The sequence below is a fragment of the Rhizopus delemar genome, genomic scaffold (assembly GCF_000149305.1).
Source record: "Rhizopus delemar RA 99-880 supercont3.1 genomic scaffold, whole genome shotgun sequence".
Taxonomy (NCBI): domain Eukaryota; kingdom Fungi; phylum Mucoromycota; class Mucoromycetes; order Mucorales; family Rhizopodaceae; genus Rhizopus; species Rhizopus delemar.
The window spans coordinates 1,374,784-1,391,378 of record NW_027137827.1 but is presented as its reverse complement, the minus strand read 5'-3'; the positions used below and the strand labels follow the sequence as shown (position 1 = coordinate 1,391,378).

Below are 16,595 nucleotides of genomic sequence, written 5' to 3'. Positions count from 1 at the left end.
ATCATTTTTACTAGTTACTTGATCGCAGTCTTGGGAGCTATGACAGCATTAGAGCTTCTTACAAGAAGAACGCACATCAGAGGCTTTAACAACTGGTATAGTTACAAGTGTATTTCTATTCTCGTATTGACATCCTCTGTTTTAAACAGGTTCTTTTTGTTGGCTTCAGCTTTTTCTATGGGTGGCGTTGGTATTTGGTGTATGCATTTTATAGGAAATAAATGCTTGACGATCATACTGAAAAATGATGAAAAACACTCGTTATCTTATTCTCCAGGCTTTACTTTTCTCAGCCTTTTTATAGCTATCATTACTGTCTTCCTTGCATTTGTGTTTGTAGGTATCACTGAAGAAGCAAAAATTTCCAGAATTGTGCCCAGTGGAATCATTGCTGGTGTAAGTTAAATATACCTCTTTCAGGTTTGAAATTCTTGTATAACCTCATGTTTATTTTGTACACATTAGTTAGGCATTGCTTCAATGCACTACTTAGGTAAACAAATTCATGCCAATACAAATGACAGATCGGAATGCCCTCAAGGATAGGGAAATACCAATTAATAGCTTTCAAACAGGTCAACTGGCTGTTGCCTACTTTATATTGAAGAACAGGACGGTTTACGTTATTTGTGCAATTATCATTGCAGTTTGTGCTGCAACTGCCGCTCTTTTGATCTTTTTCAAGTTACGAGAACAGTGGGCAAACCAGTGGTACAAACGTTTAGGTTGTGCCATGCTCATGGGTGTAGCAGTGTGCGGTATGATCTGAACTACTTTTATTTATCTCATGTTTCAGCTAATTATAATACTATACAGGAATGCATTACACAGCACTTGCTGGTACTGTGTATTACCCTGGAACAGCCAATACAAAACCTCCTCAACCTGAAATGGCAACACAAAGTCTGATTGGAGTCGTTGCTGGAATTGTAGTATTTGCTTGTATCATATTGTGCATCTTAAGCACAAAAGGCCGTATTGAACGCATTAAATCGTTTTTCTTGAAAAATAACAAGGACAGACAAAAGCGAATCTTTTTAGGACTTGTTCTCTTTGATACAAATGGAAGGATTTTGGTGAAAGTAGATGGTACCGTTCCTACAAAAGAAATTTTGAGTGAAGATGAACGAAATCCAAATGTAAGAAAAACGTACTATTTTTACAAAAAGGAAGCCAACATGTTCTTAGGGCATCATAAGAAATTTCACACCAAAACACCCACTATTTTCAGTTCTGCTAGAAATTAGCATTGAGTGGCAGAAGAAAGTCAATGAAGACGACGTTGTTTTGTTTCATTCTTTGTGTACAGATTATAAAGACATAGAGACGATTTTTACTAATGCATCCAACGTGTTGGCACAAGAGCTTCACTTTACTGATCTAGCGTATTTAGGCTGCCTGTATGATTCAGTTTTGAATACGAATACAGTCTTAAAAGAGAAGAAAGGATTACTTAATTTACCGATCGTTAAAAAATTACGTAAGGGTGTAAAACAAGTCAATTGCTCTTCTTCAAATTTACTGGGCAAGCAAGATTGTGGAGATGCAGTTCCTGCTACTACCGAAAGCGAATTTAGATTGCCCCAGACATCCAAATATCCCAACCAAGAAGAAGCTACTATTGATATAGCTTCAATTGAAAAAAGGCCACTAAGCGATGCATTATCTGTATATAACTCAAACGGCGAAGATAAATACATTTTTCTAGTCAGCAGGTTTAGATATGCTAAAGGCTTAGACAAACTATTGTCGGCTGGTTTCAGATTTGCGGATCCTATCTTTATTGCAAAAACAATGAGCGAAAAGCTCAGGATTCCTTCTGACTTTCTTTTTGATACTTTTCAGGACATGCTTCAAGTTGCAGATTTGCCGATGACAGTCCATAAATCTCTCGAACCACAACAAACCTCTGCATCCTCTATTCAAGTAGGCCTATTTATTGTATTGGAAGAAGGAAAAGGAGAGAGCCTTTCTCGTCATATCGTCGTTGACAGACAGAGGAGATACACGTTTCCTATTGTCCAGTTTCAGCATGGAAATGACAAACCTTTACCGACTGCTCTTGCGGAGATACAAAAGAAAGTCATTGCTAATTTAAAAAACCAGACATTGTCAACTATTGCCTCCTTAGATAACCAAACTCTATCTTCAGAGATGATTCGTACGCTTACGTTAGGTATAAAATCGGATTCAAAAGATGCCCCACTAGCAATCGAATTTGCCAGATCACTTGCGGTTACCAGTAAAAAACTGATTGAATTTATCGATTCTAACTATGGAAGATTTTTTTCTACATCTGCTACATTATATTCCAACGTTCGAGATATTCCAGCATTTGCCCTTTTGGAAAATCCATGTCAATTGATCTTATTTAGAGCTGTCATCAGGATACCTGGAATTGAACAAGCTATAAACCAGGCCATGTCAGGGCCAATTAAATGCTCCCCTATCGATATCTACCGAAACCTAGCTTACTTTGCAACTAATTTGGCAATTGAAAATCATCGGGTAGAGCAAATTGGTCAACTGAGTGAACAACGTCGAATTTATGAAAACTCATGCTCACCATCGATACAGAAGTCAACTAAAAAAGCAGTAAATCTGCAGATTTTACCTTCATTATCGCCGCCACCTAGAGTGAAAGTTAATAGACACAATGCATCTCCTACTATTGATCATATATTTCAAAATACACCTATACCCCTTTTACCCGTTGAATCACAAGCTACGCTAAAGATATTACCAACACAGCAACGGTTCTCTTGGTTTGAAGACGTTTACACAGAGGCCTTGAGTACTAATCGCTAATATTCTAAAAACAATTACTAATAAAATAAAGCAAGAAAACATTATAATAGAAAATGCATGCGAATCATGTCATTACTCAAATAACCAACATTGATTGATTTGATTTTCCTTTCTTTTTAATACATATGATCTAGATAAGTCTGAAATGCTTTTGTAAGGTGTTACAGAGCATTTAATTCAGATTCGGAATTCCGGATTCCAATGAAAGGGTTTTTTTTTGTTTTGGTATAAAATACCACCTCTCATTTAATTACATAAAATGATTTTCATTTATGCTTGTGTTATAAGCTATTATGCGTCTTCTGCAATGAATTTGCTACATACTTCCTTTTTTTTTTTTTTTTTTTTTTTTTTTTTTTTTTGGCATCATTTAGGAGCTCATGCTACGAATAGTCTCATTCTTTATAATTTCTAGAAAGTTACAGAAGCTTTCTTATGGAATTCAGTAACCTCTATTTCTTCTTTTGCAGCAAGGAAGTATTAGTCGTCAAAATATGATATTGCAGATTAAAGGCAAAAATGCAGTCATCCAGTAGTATTTAAGAATTGTCAGACTATTACATAGGCAAAGGAAAGAGAAAGGATACACAAGATAAGCTTAACGTATGCATATATACAACACAAACTTATGAAACTATCTAAATGGTATGTAGTTTGAAACTATGCTCTGTTCTTTCCATTCTTTGATACTGAAATAAAGTCAAAGGATAGAGTAAGGACCAAATAAAGAATAGATATTTTGATTAGAAGGCTATCTTTGGTACCGAATATGTATGGCCACAATATTAAATGTTAGCAGATTTCAAAATTCTGCAATAAATTTTTATTTTTGTAAAGATTTAATGTATATCACTGATCCCCCCCCCCTTTTTTTTTGTTACTAGATTTGTACTGATTTCAAAAGTAAAAGTCTATTCTCACTACAGATATTGGTAGACAAAAAATAGAATATTTTGGTTATGAAACTCATAGAAAATGCAACAGAGAGACAAAAACATTTTAAAAACACTCATGAAATTTCAAACAACCTGTAGCAAGAATAAAAAAAAAGATTTGTAGAGCTTTTCTAGGCAAGTTGTCAAAGAAAACATAGTGTCACTTTAATTAAAGATTTAAAATTTACAGCATATGGACGCCGTCTTTTAGATTACGTTCCACAAAACAATATCTTTTTCTTTTAGCATAGGTAACACACTGTTGATGTGTGGTTAGTTTAGCAAAATATACTTTTTTGCATAAAATTAAAGCAAAAAAGCAGAGACTGTTGACAGTTGCATAATAAAGCTTTGTATATTCTATTATACTTCAAAAATGTCCAAAGTACAATATCCTTTTCATATATATTACTGCTTATTTTTGACTCAAGATATTTACTCCACTATTAGTATTTATTTTAACAAATATAATCCATCATTGCAAAAATATTCAGCGCCAGCTATGCCTCGCGACCAGTAAGTTTTATTAGTCTGTGTTTCTATTAAGCTATGTGTCATTATGTATATAAACATTGTCAAAAACCACCGAAAAAGGAGAAAGGCTTTGATAGGCAAAAAGAGAATCGAAAAGATCATCGAATCTGTCTGGAAAAATCTGAACGTCTTTTTATCAAAAGCTTTTTATATTTTGAAAATAGCCTATGTGAGCGATTGCATGTTGCGTTTCCTTTTTTCTAGTGTCATTTAGTTAAAAGTAGGCTTTGTACAACCGATCAAGGGTCCCATATATTTTAGATTTACAGATGTACCCTAGCAAAATGTTTTACATGGTCTGTTTCGCTTTTCATTTCTTGTAAATACAAGTTATATTCTTGTAAACATGCACTTTTCATATATTTTCTTAGGTGACATGTTTTCGCTCAGTGTAAACATACCTAAAACTACGCGACCAAAAGAGCACAACATTTTGAAAGTTTTTGTACACAATTGAAAATTTTTTTTTCTCTTAATTTTCATTTTGATGTTAACAAGATATTTATTTTTATTAAATAAAGATCAATAAAAAAAAAGAGTAACTGTATTAGATCAAGACCTGTTTTATCTGTTTTTCCAATTGTTTCCTTCAAGAAGTAGGCAAAGAGGTCGCGGATTCGGCAATACTAGAAGGTATCCTTGTTTACTTTTGCAGAAAGACCACGCAGCGCACGCAGATGCAGAAAATGCCAGATCTAGGATTATATACTAGGCCTATTGACTTGGCCAGTTCCCCGCCATGATGTTAAGCCAACACCGAAGAGAGAAGGCGAGGATAAGTGTAGGTCGACAGGAATTCCCGCCACCTTTTGGATATGTCCCATTCATCTTTTTCTTCACTTTAGAGTAAAGTGAAGTCCGATCATCATCTTTTTTTTTTTTAAAAAAAAAAAAAGATAAAGGAGAAATGAAAGAAAAAGAAACTCTTTCAAGTATGCTCCTTTTGTACTTTTCCATTCTACTGAGATTTAAAAATGTTGTCGTTGATTTCGGCTTTTAATTGAACTGAAAAAAAAAAAAAAAAAAATCAAAGACGCACAGTATGTATAAATACAAGATATTTTTATACAATTATATTACATTGTCAAATTTAAGTAAGAATTTTCACGGTTCGATTTGATGACTTTGTTCTTGTATCTCATTTGTATCAAGAGAAACAACATGTAAACAAGTAGAATACAGCACGTCATTTGCACTTCGAATAAATGGATATCTTTTAGCTAATCCTTGAAATATCAAAACTTTCTTGATGATACTTGCTGTAATCCTGTGCTTCCTAAAGTTGACAAGAGGTTGGCTTAACACTGTGGTCTCTATCTGATTATGGTAGTTGTTAGGTTTGTAGGACGGCGCCAAATAAGGAGGTAGCTCGCTGTTAAAGACAAGATCAGATAAATAAATTCCCAAAAAAGGTATACAACCACCAAAAGGTAATTTAATTGTCATTGTACTTTTTCCGAGCTTTTCTACTTGTATTTCAGTTGGTGATTCACCATATTCTTCGGCTACCTGCGTCATACTATCACGAAGATGTTTCCAATTCTTTGTTGGTGAAGTAAATGTAGACAGTCTTCTTAGTGTTCTCATTTCTCGCTTGTTCACCATAGACCAAGTCTTGGTAAGCCTTGAAACAGATGATGATTGTAAGCCAAGTAATATTTGAATCAATGTACTGAAATTACAGTATTTTTTACATTTCTAAAGCAAAACACACTGGTTTGTAAATAAAATAAAGTACATACATGTATATATACCTTGGCCAAGCGAATAAATTTCTCTATAAGCTTTACCCTTGCATCTATTGGGTTTGTCTGTACGATTTCACTTGAAACCCATTGACAAACAGCATTGAATCGATGAATTGCTTTTTCAATGCCTCTTTCTGATCCGTCTTGCTCTCGCTCTTGCTGCTGTTTCATCCTCTTTGTTCTTGAATAGATACCTGGTAGCGGTATACTGTGCTCAGTGTTGCTACTATTTTCTTCAAGCCTACTGTCTTTTGGGAACTCATATTGTAGACATTGACCTGCAGGCATCTTTGTCCATCTAACATCAACCAATTCTTCCCAATTGATTTCAAGTAGAATATTCTTTTCAATTAAGCAAAACTTCTCTGCAATGAATGAAGTGGGATAGTTTAATAAGATAGACTGATAAACTGGCTTTAAAGATGATGTGGGTACAGGAGTTATATGATTGAGAGGAATGTCGACTTCGACTATCCTTGATTTTAAAGACTAGCAAAAAAAGAAAAATCAATACGAAACTTTTTTTTTTTTTCATTTTGTAATTTACTTTGTCAGAATGCCTATTTTTAATAGACATTTTCCACTGCTCAGAAGATGAAGGATAGTTAAAACTAGAGTCTGACTGGATGGATGGTTCAGGACTAGAGTCCACTATCAATGCAGGTAATGGCTTATTCATTCTATCGATATACATCAATCCTTTTTTATGCTCTTCTTGCCTCTTTAACATATCTATTCTTGGTTGAAAGCAATCATTAGTAGGATAGTCCAACGAAGAATTCGTGCTTTCACTGGAGGGAGTGGTTACAATTTGTATAGCCAATTGTGCATTATAAAACGAGTGTGATTTCCTAGCATCTTCAAACTTCTTCTGTTGTGGTAATGGTAAACTAGTAGCCGAAGGAGGCCTGTCATGGCTTATATCAATTTCATTTAGCTCTTGATTTAATTCTTCATCAATTGTCTCTTTTTCATCTTGCTCCACATCAGAATTGCCTGGGGTCAAATAACTTTCGAAGGAGGTACACGAAGTGTTATCGCCATCGTCTTCTTCCTCTTCGTGGTTGGCCACATGTATAGGTAAAGAGGATATGCTTCTGTTCTGCAGAGATTTTTGATAGTTTGGTGTCGACGAGTGAAAGGATAAATTATACCGCGGGCTTCCGATCACGAGTACAGGAGCTGTCCGTTGATCTCGAATGGCTGTGTTGGCTCCGTGACGGGCATCGACATGGATACCATGAAATCTTTGTCGAAGTGCACTTTTGGATAACGAATCTTTAATCTTTGCTTTTACACGCTCTTGTTCAAATGTGGGTGGAGGTGGTTCAATTACTTGGACTTGAGAAGAAGAGGTATAATATATCTTTTTAAGGCGTTGAACAACCCGTTTAAGGGTCTGTATGATGCGTTGATCCCTTTGTGATTGCCTGACGATTGGATTGAGTGACATTTCATTCAAAAATTTAGTAAGAATGACACGAAGCTCTTTATCTGGTACAAAATCATGTAAAAAGTAATTAAGTAGCCAGTGTCTAATAACCACAAAAGTTCTACTTGGATGTGAGTATTTTATTCACTCAAAAAGAAACTTTTTTTACAAGATACCTTATTCGTGCTATGTATCTTTCTTCCTCTTCTTTCTCCAAACTCCATTTGTATCGTAAAATCAAATACTTTATAAGTTGTATTGGTGTCAAGAATATGCGATAAATGAGAAAAAAATCAGTCATGAAAGCATAATCTACATAGAATATTTTATCACAACTCTATTTTATCATGAATACAAAAGACAAATTACCAAGAGAACTTGTTAGTTTTTCTACTAGTTTCTCAATAGTAGCTGCTTCAATCTCCTTTTGAGGTTCCTCTTTTAAAACCTGTTCCTGTCTTTTTAAAAATAACTCCGTTGACCAACGGGATCTTTTTTTAGTTTCATGCTGTTGGTTTTTTAAAACTTTCTGCCAAGAGATAAATGGGGCATCGTCTGATTTAATTATATCGAATATAATAGTGGGGTAACTAGAAAGATCTGAAGGCATTTTATCTTGTTTCTCTAAAGCATTTGTATTTGTTTCTTGCCATATATCACCAAATTCACTCACTTTGGGTATAGAAGGTAAACTACAAGGTGTTTCTGTAGGTTTAGTGGATTCAATTGTTGACGTGGTATCATGGTTCCAGAAAATTTTTGATTCTGTATATTCTCTTACACCAAATACTGTAGCTAATGCTGCCCTTTCCATTCCACCGTCTGTTTCGTCTTTCATGAACTCAATTGGAATTATAGAATTACTTCTTTTCCTTGACGACATTGTGGGATGAGCAAAAGAAAATAAAATAAAAAAAAAGGGAAAAAGAAAAAAGTGCAAAAAAAAATACTTTTTTTTCTTTTTTTTTTTTTTTTTTTCTTTCCGTAGATACAATTATTTATAGTATATATACACACACACATACGAGTGCGCACATAAAAGAAATGACATTGATAAACTGTGGATATAAACAATATTTAGTTTACAAGACAAGCTGAGCTACATATAAACAATAACAATCTGGCTTATCGTTTACCAATACTTCTCCTCCTTGATCCATTTCTTGTTTTTTATGATTAGGTTCACTTGCATTTATTATTTCCATATTTTCTTTTTATTTGCTGCTATCCAATCATTTAAAAGACGACTTTATCAATAAATGACTAAGATAGAAGATATGTTACTATAAATATATTTTAATCATCTTTGACATACAAAGGAAAGATCTAAATCATAGATCTCTTTAATAGTAGTTATATTCTATAAACAATTAAAGCATGTTTATAGAAATATGGCACTGTACCAGTATTATTTTACGAAATAGCTTAGTTAGAAATTGAACTGGCCTTTTAATGAACTCTTCCACTCTCAAAGATATCAACTGAATACACTTCATAAAAAGGAAATCAAGAAAAATCAAAAAGGGAGAACTTTCAAAGGGAAAATGAAAGGAATGAAAGCAAAATAAATTGATTACTCATATCTTGTTAGTTTATAGCTTAAAAATTAATAAGTTTATTGTGAAATGCCTCATCAAGAAATCACTGTCAATTTGAACTCGAAAGCCATGTTCCTATTGTTTAATGGTAGTTAAATTCAAACCTACCTACTTTAATTTAATCTCAGAAAAAGAAAAAATTATGCCAAGTTCATCCCGTGAATCTCAACCTTGTCAACATGTACTCACATACTTTTTCAGAGAAAGATTTATGTGATGAACTTGGTCCTGTGCTGCCAAACCATGAGTTTTGATTGGCTGTAGCATTGCTTACTTCAAAAGAAAGTCAAGACCTTTAAACGTGTAAGTCCATCTTTTTCAAAGTTAATAAAAATTAGCAATTGTATTTAATCTCTCTTAATAATTCATCTTAAAAAGATCCTGTCTTTTATTTTTTCAAATTTTACTTGACCTTTGTTTCATCTGGCTCTTTGGTCTAATGACAAAGTCCAAAAAGCCATACAACAAAACAGTACAAACTATGAATAATAGTGAGTGTATTGCCACGTCAAGTTTGAAAGAGAAGAAAAAGAACAAAAAAAGGTCGAAATCAAGTAATAGTCAAACCAAGACACAAGCCAATATTATTCGACACGGAGGAAATCATGCAAACAATAACATCAAAGAAAAGAATAAAAAGAATGATAACTTTTGATCAAGTCCAAATAATATAAAAGAACGACAAAAGATTCGAGAGTGTTGGCTTCAATTAGGTGAAAAGGAAAGAAGATCACTTGTGAAGATTGAAAAAGAAGCAGTATTACGGAAAATGAAAGACAACAGAAACACATCTGTAATTGCTCAGTGTGCGGCAAAAAGAGGTGACGCGTCTTGTTGTTCATAACAAGAAAGAGAGCTCATACAAGGAGTAGAAAAGCCATTGAAGCCGAATTAGAAGTTTTGTATGATGCGTATTATGAAAAATTGGAACAATATGCTAATCATCAACAGCAAACTCGAGGCACATCTTCCTCAGCAGTAGCATTCTCTTTACTTCACTCTATTAGTTATATTCTTGGAGATAATATATACCGAGATGCATTTAATAATACCTTAGACGAAGATGAGGATGAAGATATTGAGGACAATGAAGAAGAAGAGGACGAGAAAGATATTGATCAATTAAGCGATGAAGAAGAAGGAGAAGAGGACGATGAGGAAAAGGACAATGGAGGCTTTGATGATGAAAATAGTCTAACCATTTGTTCATCAATGTCTGCATACCCTAAAAAAACCAATTTGAAGAATTGACACATATTGAGCATATCCCATTAAGATTATCAAGCAACAGCAACCATTTTAATCTTGGAAGTAATTTGACAGCCAGAGGTTAGTTATTCCATAAAAGAGGATGACAAGCGAATGAAAGACTGACGACTGTTTATAAGGTGACATTTTAACTATGGCAGATGATTTACTAAAAAAACAACAGTAAAAATTTTTTAGACATGAAACGTCTTGCTGAACATAAAATTCAAAGAGAAGATATTCTTTTAAATCAAAGTAGTAATTGCTTTCAAGAAGAGGAAGAGGAAGATGCTGATGAAGAAGATGAGAAAGAGGTAATCGTAAAAATATTCCTTGTTTTTCAAATTTATTAAAGATTTGGCTTATAGGACACTCGTACAGAAGAACAGCGCATGGAGGAAGGGCGCCGCATGTTTCAAATTTTTGCTGCTCGTATGTTTGAGCAAAGGGTGCTTGTTGCATATAGAGAGAAAGTGGCTCGAGAGCGCCAGCAAAGGCTTTTAGAAGAACTTGAGGAGGAAGACTGTCTTCGTGAAGAAAGAGAAACTAAGAAACAATCGGAGAGGGGAAGAAAAAAGGACAGGAAAAGGTAAAAAGAATAGAAATATAGGTAAAAACATTGCTAAAACATCTTTTTAAGGGAATTGAAAAAGCAAAAAGAAGAACAAAGGCTTGCTCTGGAAGCAAAGAAAAAAGCAGAAGAAGAAGTAATTTGCAAACAAAAAGAAAAGAAGCTTAAAGAAGAACGACAAGAGCGAGAAAATGAACGTCTAAAGAAGGAAGAAGAACGCCACAGAAAGGAAGAGGAGCGACAACGTAAAGTAAAAGAAGAAAAAGAACGCGAGAGAAAACGCAAGGAAAAGGAAGGAAAGGAGCGTAAAGAAAGAGAGGATAAAGAACGTAAAGATAAAGAAGAGCGAGAACGAAAAGCTAAAGAACAAAAAGAGAAAAAGGAAAGACTTGAAGAGAAAGAGAACCTGAAAAATGTAGAGACAATGATATCGGTAGCTAAAGAAGCACCAAAAGTAAACCCAAAAAATGAAGTATCAGCGCCTGTGAGTAATAATACTTCAGCCGATTTTGAAAGTAGGCAACAGACGCTAATTGAGGCACTAGTTGGCTCATCCTTTAAACCGCCTGGTTTCGTTGAGCCAACTAGTAATCAGCCTTTTCTTACCCAATTCCCGCATTTAAGGCCATAGCAACCATTTATGCCAATACCACATCATTTAGAAGGGACATTCACTTCATTCTTTTCAACTTTGATGATCGTTCTTAGCCTTTATCTGATTTTAATAGTTCTACTCTGGGGCTGTTAAATAGCCGCTCTACTGCGCCGAACGCATTATTCTTGTCAGAATCTCCTTTTACTCGACGATCTATCACACCTATTGCTCCCATTGGACAACCTTTCCACAGTGGACACTAGACCTCTTCTATGAAGACTTCTAGAAGGATTGGTTCACTTCCAAATGACAGTGTTTTAGGTAGCAATCAAGCGGAACCTGAGCGAGATCCTACTCGATCTTTTTTTTTTCTAGCTTTCTGTTTGGGGAACCAACAAGATGCAAGTCTTCCCCTCTCCACTTTTTTTTTGAAGTGTTCATGAAATGTAAAAGCATCTTACAAGTTATAGCTTTTACTATTTGTATTATTAGATCAAAATAGCACACCAATGATGTTTAATGAGTATGATGCGAGATTAATGCAAGACTGTAGAAGGACTTCAAGTGATGGACAAGGAACTGATTGGAAGAACGGTAAATGACCAAGTGTAATATACAAGAGGAAGCCAAATTTATAAATGGGAATTTCATGTAACTAGGATGGACAGCATCGTTGTTGTTATATAATAATGTTTATGGTAAATTATATGGTGATGCTTTAACGAGTACTCCTCTTTCTCTTTGCACTTATTCATATCTTACATATTCTTTATATAGCCTAATCGTACAGCAAAGACGTTAGAACGGGCCAAAGGAGCATATCAAAAACTAAATAAAGTTAAGATGTCTACAGAATACCACATTCTTGTTCAATTGCACTGCATGATGAATGATCTCTACTTGGACTCTCTTAGTGATCTACACGAATTATATAAAACACTCTACTCATCTTTTAGTGGCTTTCAGTGCTTTAATCACTGCCAGCATGGTATCGTGGTTTTGTTTGATCCCAATAAGCTAGCTGCTACATCTTCTTCACCGTCACATTCCTCATTTTTATCATGTAATGAATTTGTGAACAATGACACATAATCAAGAAATGCATGGTAACGTTTAGACAGAAATTATAAACAATTTTATAAAAAATACCCCACATGCAAATCAACATATAAAATGCATTCCTTCATCCAATAAACAAAATCTCAACCTTTTTTTCTTTGAAATAGTTCTTTTTCTATTTATTTCTTTACAGTCTATCTTTTTTTTTTTCACCTATTCCTTTTCGCGCCAAAAACATAAAAAAAATAATAATTTTTTTTACAAACTTTTTTTTATTCACCAAACCATTTATTATTGATTCCAATATTGTTGTTGATGACGATTGGAAGCTGCAGCTTGAGCTTGCTGGTGGGGATGACCTTGAGTCATTTGTTGTTGATATTGGGGATATTGTTGATACGAAAACATTTGTGGTTGGCCAAAAAAGTTATTTGCACCAGCATAAGGATGCTGCTGCTGATGTAATGCTTGATGAGGTGCTTGTTGCTGCTGTTGCTGCTGTTGCTGTTGCTGTGATTGCTGTTGAACAGGTTGTTGTTGAGCAGAAGGTTGCTGCTGTTGAGAGACTGCAGCATTCGTGGCGCCGCGTGCGGTAGCAGTTGTAGTGATATCTGTTTTGGCTGCAGATGGCTGTGCGGATTGCACTTGAGCACCGGCTTGTTGTTGACCGTTCAATTGGCCCAAAAACCCTTGTAATTGAGGTTGCTGACCATACATGCTCTTTTGGTAATCACTCAAGCCGAGATCATCGTAACCGCTCATGGATTGAGTATACAATTGAGACTGCTGACCATAAGGACTGCTATAAGGGGATTGGACAGCCGCAGCCGCAGCTGCAGCAGTGGGCTTACCGGCTGTGGTAGAGTGTTGATACATGTTGGGATACATACTCTTGTTCATAAAGGGTTGGCCATAAGCAGATTGTTGATAGGCGTTGTATTGACTAGGCATGTAATAGTACTGGTAATAAGGGAGATTAGTAGGATACATCTGTTGAGGTAAGTTTTGGCTTTGAGCAGTTGTTTGATTTGAGTCTTGGTTATACTTATCGCGTGTTTGATAAGGGCTTGCAGAAGTTACTGAAGGAGAGTGGTTAAATGCAGTAGGATCGTAATAACCCTGCTAACGTATTCATTAGCTATCCAATCCTTCCTTTTCTTTCTCGAATACATATGAAACTTACCATAGCAGCAACTCTTTGAGCTTCAGTGTTGTAAATACCATAATCAGGTAAACTACCCATGGGATTCATACCAAAACCAGATACACCTGTAGGTGGTTGACTGGGCAAGTAAGAGCTGTAAGCCGATGTCAAATGATCCATACCAAAAGGCTGTTGCTGTTGAGGAAGCTGTTGGGGAAGCTGTTGAGGAATTTGTTGTTGCTGTTGCTGCTGCTGTTGTTGATAGACAGGAGCAGTAGAAGCGGCAGCAGTAGGAGCGGTGGTAGTATTTGAAACAGCTGCATTGATTTCTTGTTGTTTAAGATAAGAAGATTGTACAAAGTTAGGGTCATTGGTAGTAGCTGTGCTTACAGGAGCAGCAGTGGAAGCATTAGAAACGTTTGAGATAACATTAGTGACTGAAGGAACAGAAGGAGCTGGTTCCTCGACGGGCTCAATATTGGTTGTATCGTTTGTGGAAATATTGGATTCCTTTCTACTAATACATAAACCAAATTGTTTAACGCACTATTTTCCTCCTTTTGAATGAACTTACAGAGTTTCGACAGGCTCCTCTTCAACATTTAATGAGCCGAATTTGACGTCCAATGTAGCAATATCGGATGATTTTGGTAAAACAACGGGTTCTTCTTGATGATGAAGACGATTGAAAGATTTTTCTTCTTCCTTGTTTAACTCTTCGTGACTTGATTCTTTTTCATTAGAAGCATTCACAATTGAAGTATTATTTACATCAGCAGGGGTAGACCATTCATCAATAATAGGTTTTTCGGCTGTAGTGTTCCAATCATCATTTACACTAGTACCGTTCCAACTATCGTTTACAGCAGCAGTAGTAGTGGTATTAGTATTATTAGTAGTATTAATAGAGCTTGGTGCTTTCCAGCTATCATCATTAGCAGTATCTGTGGTATTCCAGCCATCGGTTGTCGCTTGTGTTGCGGAAGCATCATTTTCAATTACATCTGCAAGGGCAGTTTCTGCTTCTGGTTTAGGCTTTGACCTAACATGTATAAAAAAAAAAGTAAATTCCCCTTCTCTAAAATCCCTTTTTTCATAAATCTTACTTTAAGAGACTTGCCCAAGTCTTTGGTTGATCATCATTTGAAAGATCATTTTCGTCATTTACATTATCATTTACAGGAATTGAAGTAGGTGTCCAATTATCACTTGTATTCCATGACTCATCATTTGTTTCATTTTGTTGTTTTGAAGATGCAATAGATGCCCATGAACCCCCGGGAATAGAGCTAGTAGTGTGGGATTCTTGCTTTTCCCATGAAGAATTTGTCTTTCGTGTACGGTTAGAAGGTACTGGTGCTGTTTAAAAAAATGAGCTTCACGCGTGAAAATAATAATAATAAAAAAAAAACCTTTTCGACTGCCTCGGTCGTTATATGTTCTTGATGGTGTAGTAGATTTAGGTGAGTATGTGGTTATGGTTGACGATGTTTGATGTGGAGAAATAGTAGTAGTGGCAGCCTTTGCTTTCTGCGCTTCTTTCTTTGATTTTTTCGTCTTTACTTCACCCCATTGATTAGCATGTCCTAATGGGTCATTTAGGAGAGCAAGTTTTGATATAAAAAGGGGATTCTTTATTATTACCTTCACTAATTCTATCTATAGCCAAGTCCAAATCACCATTCGCTTCTTCCAGTACAAACAAGAGGTCATCGTCTGACCATTCAGAAAATAAGACTTTAAGTGTAGGTAGTTTTGCGGAATGTTTAGACTTGAGTTTCTTGAGATCATTTTGTTCAGAAGATGAACTTTTATTCCTTGTATTTTGTGTTGAGCGTGTTTCGAGTGAAGTCATGATGTAAATTTAACTGACAGAAGAATCAATACAGAAATGAGAAAAAAAGGAAAATAAAAAAATTTGATGCTATTTTTACCCAAAAAAAAAATAATATTTTCCTCTTCTTACAAGTAAAGTTTTGTTTTTTTGTCGAGAAAAAAAGAAAGAAAAAGAAGAATAAAAATTAATTCCACCGTGGTTAAAAGAAAAGCTGACAATTCAAAAAACTGAATTGTCTGAGTATAAACTCAAAATATACAAAAAGTATTATAAAATGAAACTATGAAAAAGGAAGCCTCTACTCAATTGTGTATGTTTATGATTACTATTGCGTTTTCTCTCTTTTTCTTTTTCTTTTTAAAAGCGTATGTATGTATGTTACATACTAGTATCAGAAATTGCTTATTTATTTGCTATAGTTTATTGAGAGAAACATTTTATTTTTATTTTTGTTCTACCTTTTTAAAGGAAAGAAAACTTTTGTAATTTAATTGGTTAACGTAGGCCTAATCCGTCTTAGACTTTTATTTTTCAGCTTACTTAAGCCTTTAAAAACATTTGATTGTAAATCAGATTTTTTATTTTATTTTATTTTGCAAACAAACTATACCTTTGATGTTTATTCAAGATGAATCACCACTAATATACATTGAACGATTCAGAGTGACGATAGCACAAAAAATAGATGCATTCATGCAATTATAATTAAAAGACCTACAAATCAACGAGGCACGAATAGAACCCAATCGTATTTTCAAAAAAAACCCCCACTTATCTTTTGATAAAATACAAATTAATTAGACACATTAAATCGAACCTTTCTTGAAACAAATCCTGTTTTTTCTAAGGGGAATAGTTTCTCTCTTTGTCTCAATACAAGGGCGTGTAGTTCACTTGTAGGACTGTGGCGTTTAAATAGCCCAACATTTAAAAAAGGAGACAAGGTAACAAAAAGGAGAAAGAGAAGGATAATATTGACGTAGTGCAACTGAGTTTAGTGGGAAAAGAGCGGTGAGATACTGATTACATTTACTAAAACAAGAAAACGCGTTTTTTAAATACATTTTAGCTTGCAAGAGTTTCAAA

General features: G+C 34.8%; 6 protein-coding genes across 6 annotated transcripts; 4 read left to right on the top strand and 2 right to left on the bottom strand.

Moving 5' to 3' along the window:
• Positions 1-177: 177 nt before the first annotated feature.
• Positions 178-1,247, top strand: RO3G_00549 (uncharacterized protein; the record flags this gene model as incomplete). Its single annotated transcript, XM_067655140.1, has 5 exons — positions 178-199; positions 305-396; positions 466-493; positions 576-758; positions 817-1,247. 5 exons carry the CDS (start codon positions 178-180, stop codon positions 1,245-1,247), a joined length of 756 nt encoding a protein of 251 aa, XP_067511241.1.
• A 547-nt stretch (positions 1,248-1,794) lies between these two features.
• On the top strand, positions 1,795-2,808 carry RO3G_00548 (uncharacterized protein; the record flags this gene model as incomplete). Its single annotated transcript, XM_067655139.1, has 1 exon — positions 1,795-2,808. One exon carries the CDS (start codon positions 1,795-1,797, stop codon positions 2,806-2,808), a length of 1,014 nt encoding a protein of 337 aa, XP_067511240.1.
• Positions 2,809-5,381: 2,573 nt separating this feature from the next.
• On the bottom strand, positions 5,382-8,271 carry RO3G_00547 (uncharacterized protein; the record flags this gene model as incomplete). The annotated part of the gene is made up of 5 exons (XM_067655138.1): positions 5,382-5,975; positions 6,068-6,514; positions 6,573-7,578; positions 7,703-7,769; positions 7,827-8,271. The coding sequence occupies 5 exons, from the start codon at positions 8,269-8,271 to the stop codon at positions 5,382-5,384; spliced, it is 2,559 nt and encodes an 852-aa protein (XP_067511239.1).
• A 1,553-nt stretch (positions 8,272-9,824) lies between these two features.
• RO3G_00546 (uncharacterized protein) lies at positions 9,825-10,306 on the top strand (the record flags this gene model as incomplete). The annotated part of the gene is made up of 2 exons (XM_067655137.1): positions 9,825-9,876; positions 9,933-10,306. 2 exons carry the CDS (start codon positions 9,825-9,827, stop codon positions 10,304-10,306), a joined length of 426 nt encoding a protein of 141 aa, XP_067511238.1.
• Positions 10,307-11,741: 1,435 nt separating this feature from the next.
• Positions 11,742-12,251, top strand: RO3G_00545 (uncharacterized protein; the record flags this gene model as incomplete). The annotated part of the gene is made up of 3 exons (XM_067655136.1): positions 11,742-11,790; positions 11,962-12,063; positions 12,247-12,251. 3 exons carry the CDS (start codon positions 11,742-11,744, stop codon positions 12,249-12,251), a joined length of 156 nt encoding a protein of 51 aa, XP_067511237.1.
• A 568-nt stretch (positions 12,252-12,819) lies between these two features.
• On the bottom strand, positions 12,820-15,527 carry RO3G_00544 (uncharacterized protein; the record flags this gene model as incomplete). Its single annotated transcript, XM_067655135.1, has 6 exons — positions 12,820-13,647; positions 13,712-14,189; positions 14,247-14,714; positions 14,779-15,031; positions 15,085-15,258; positions 15,317-15,527. The coding sequence occupies 6 exons, from the start codon at positions 15,525-15,527 to the stop codon at positions 12,820-12,822; spliced, it is 2,412 nt and encodes an 803-aa protein (XP_067511236.1).
• Positions 15,528-16,595: the final 1,068 nt, after the last annotated feature.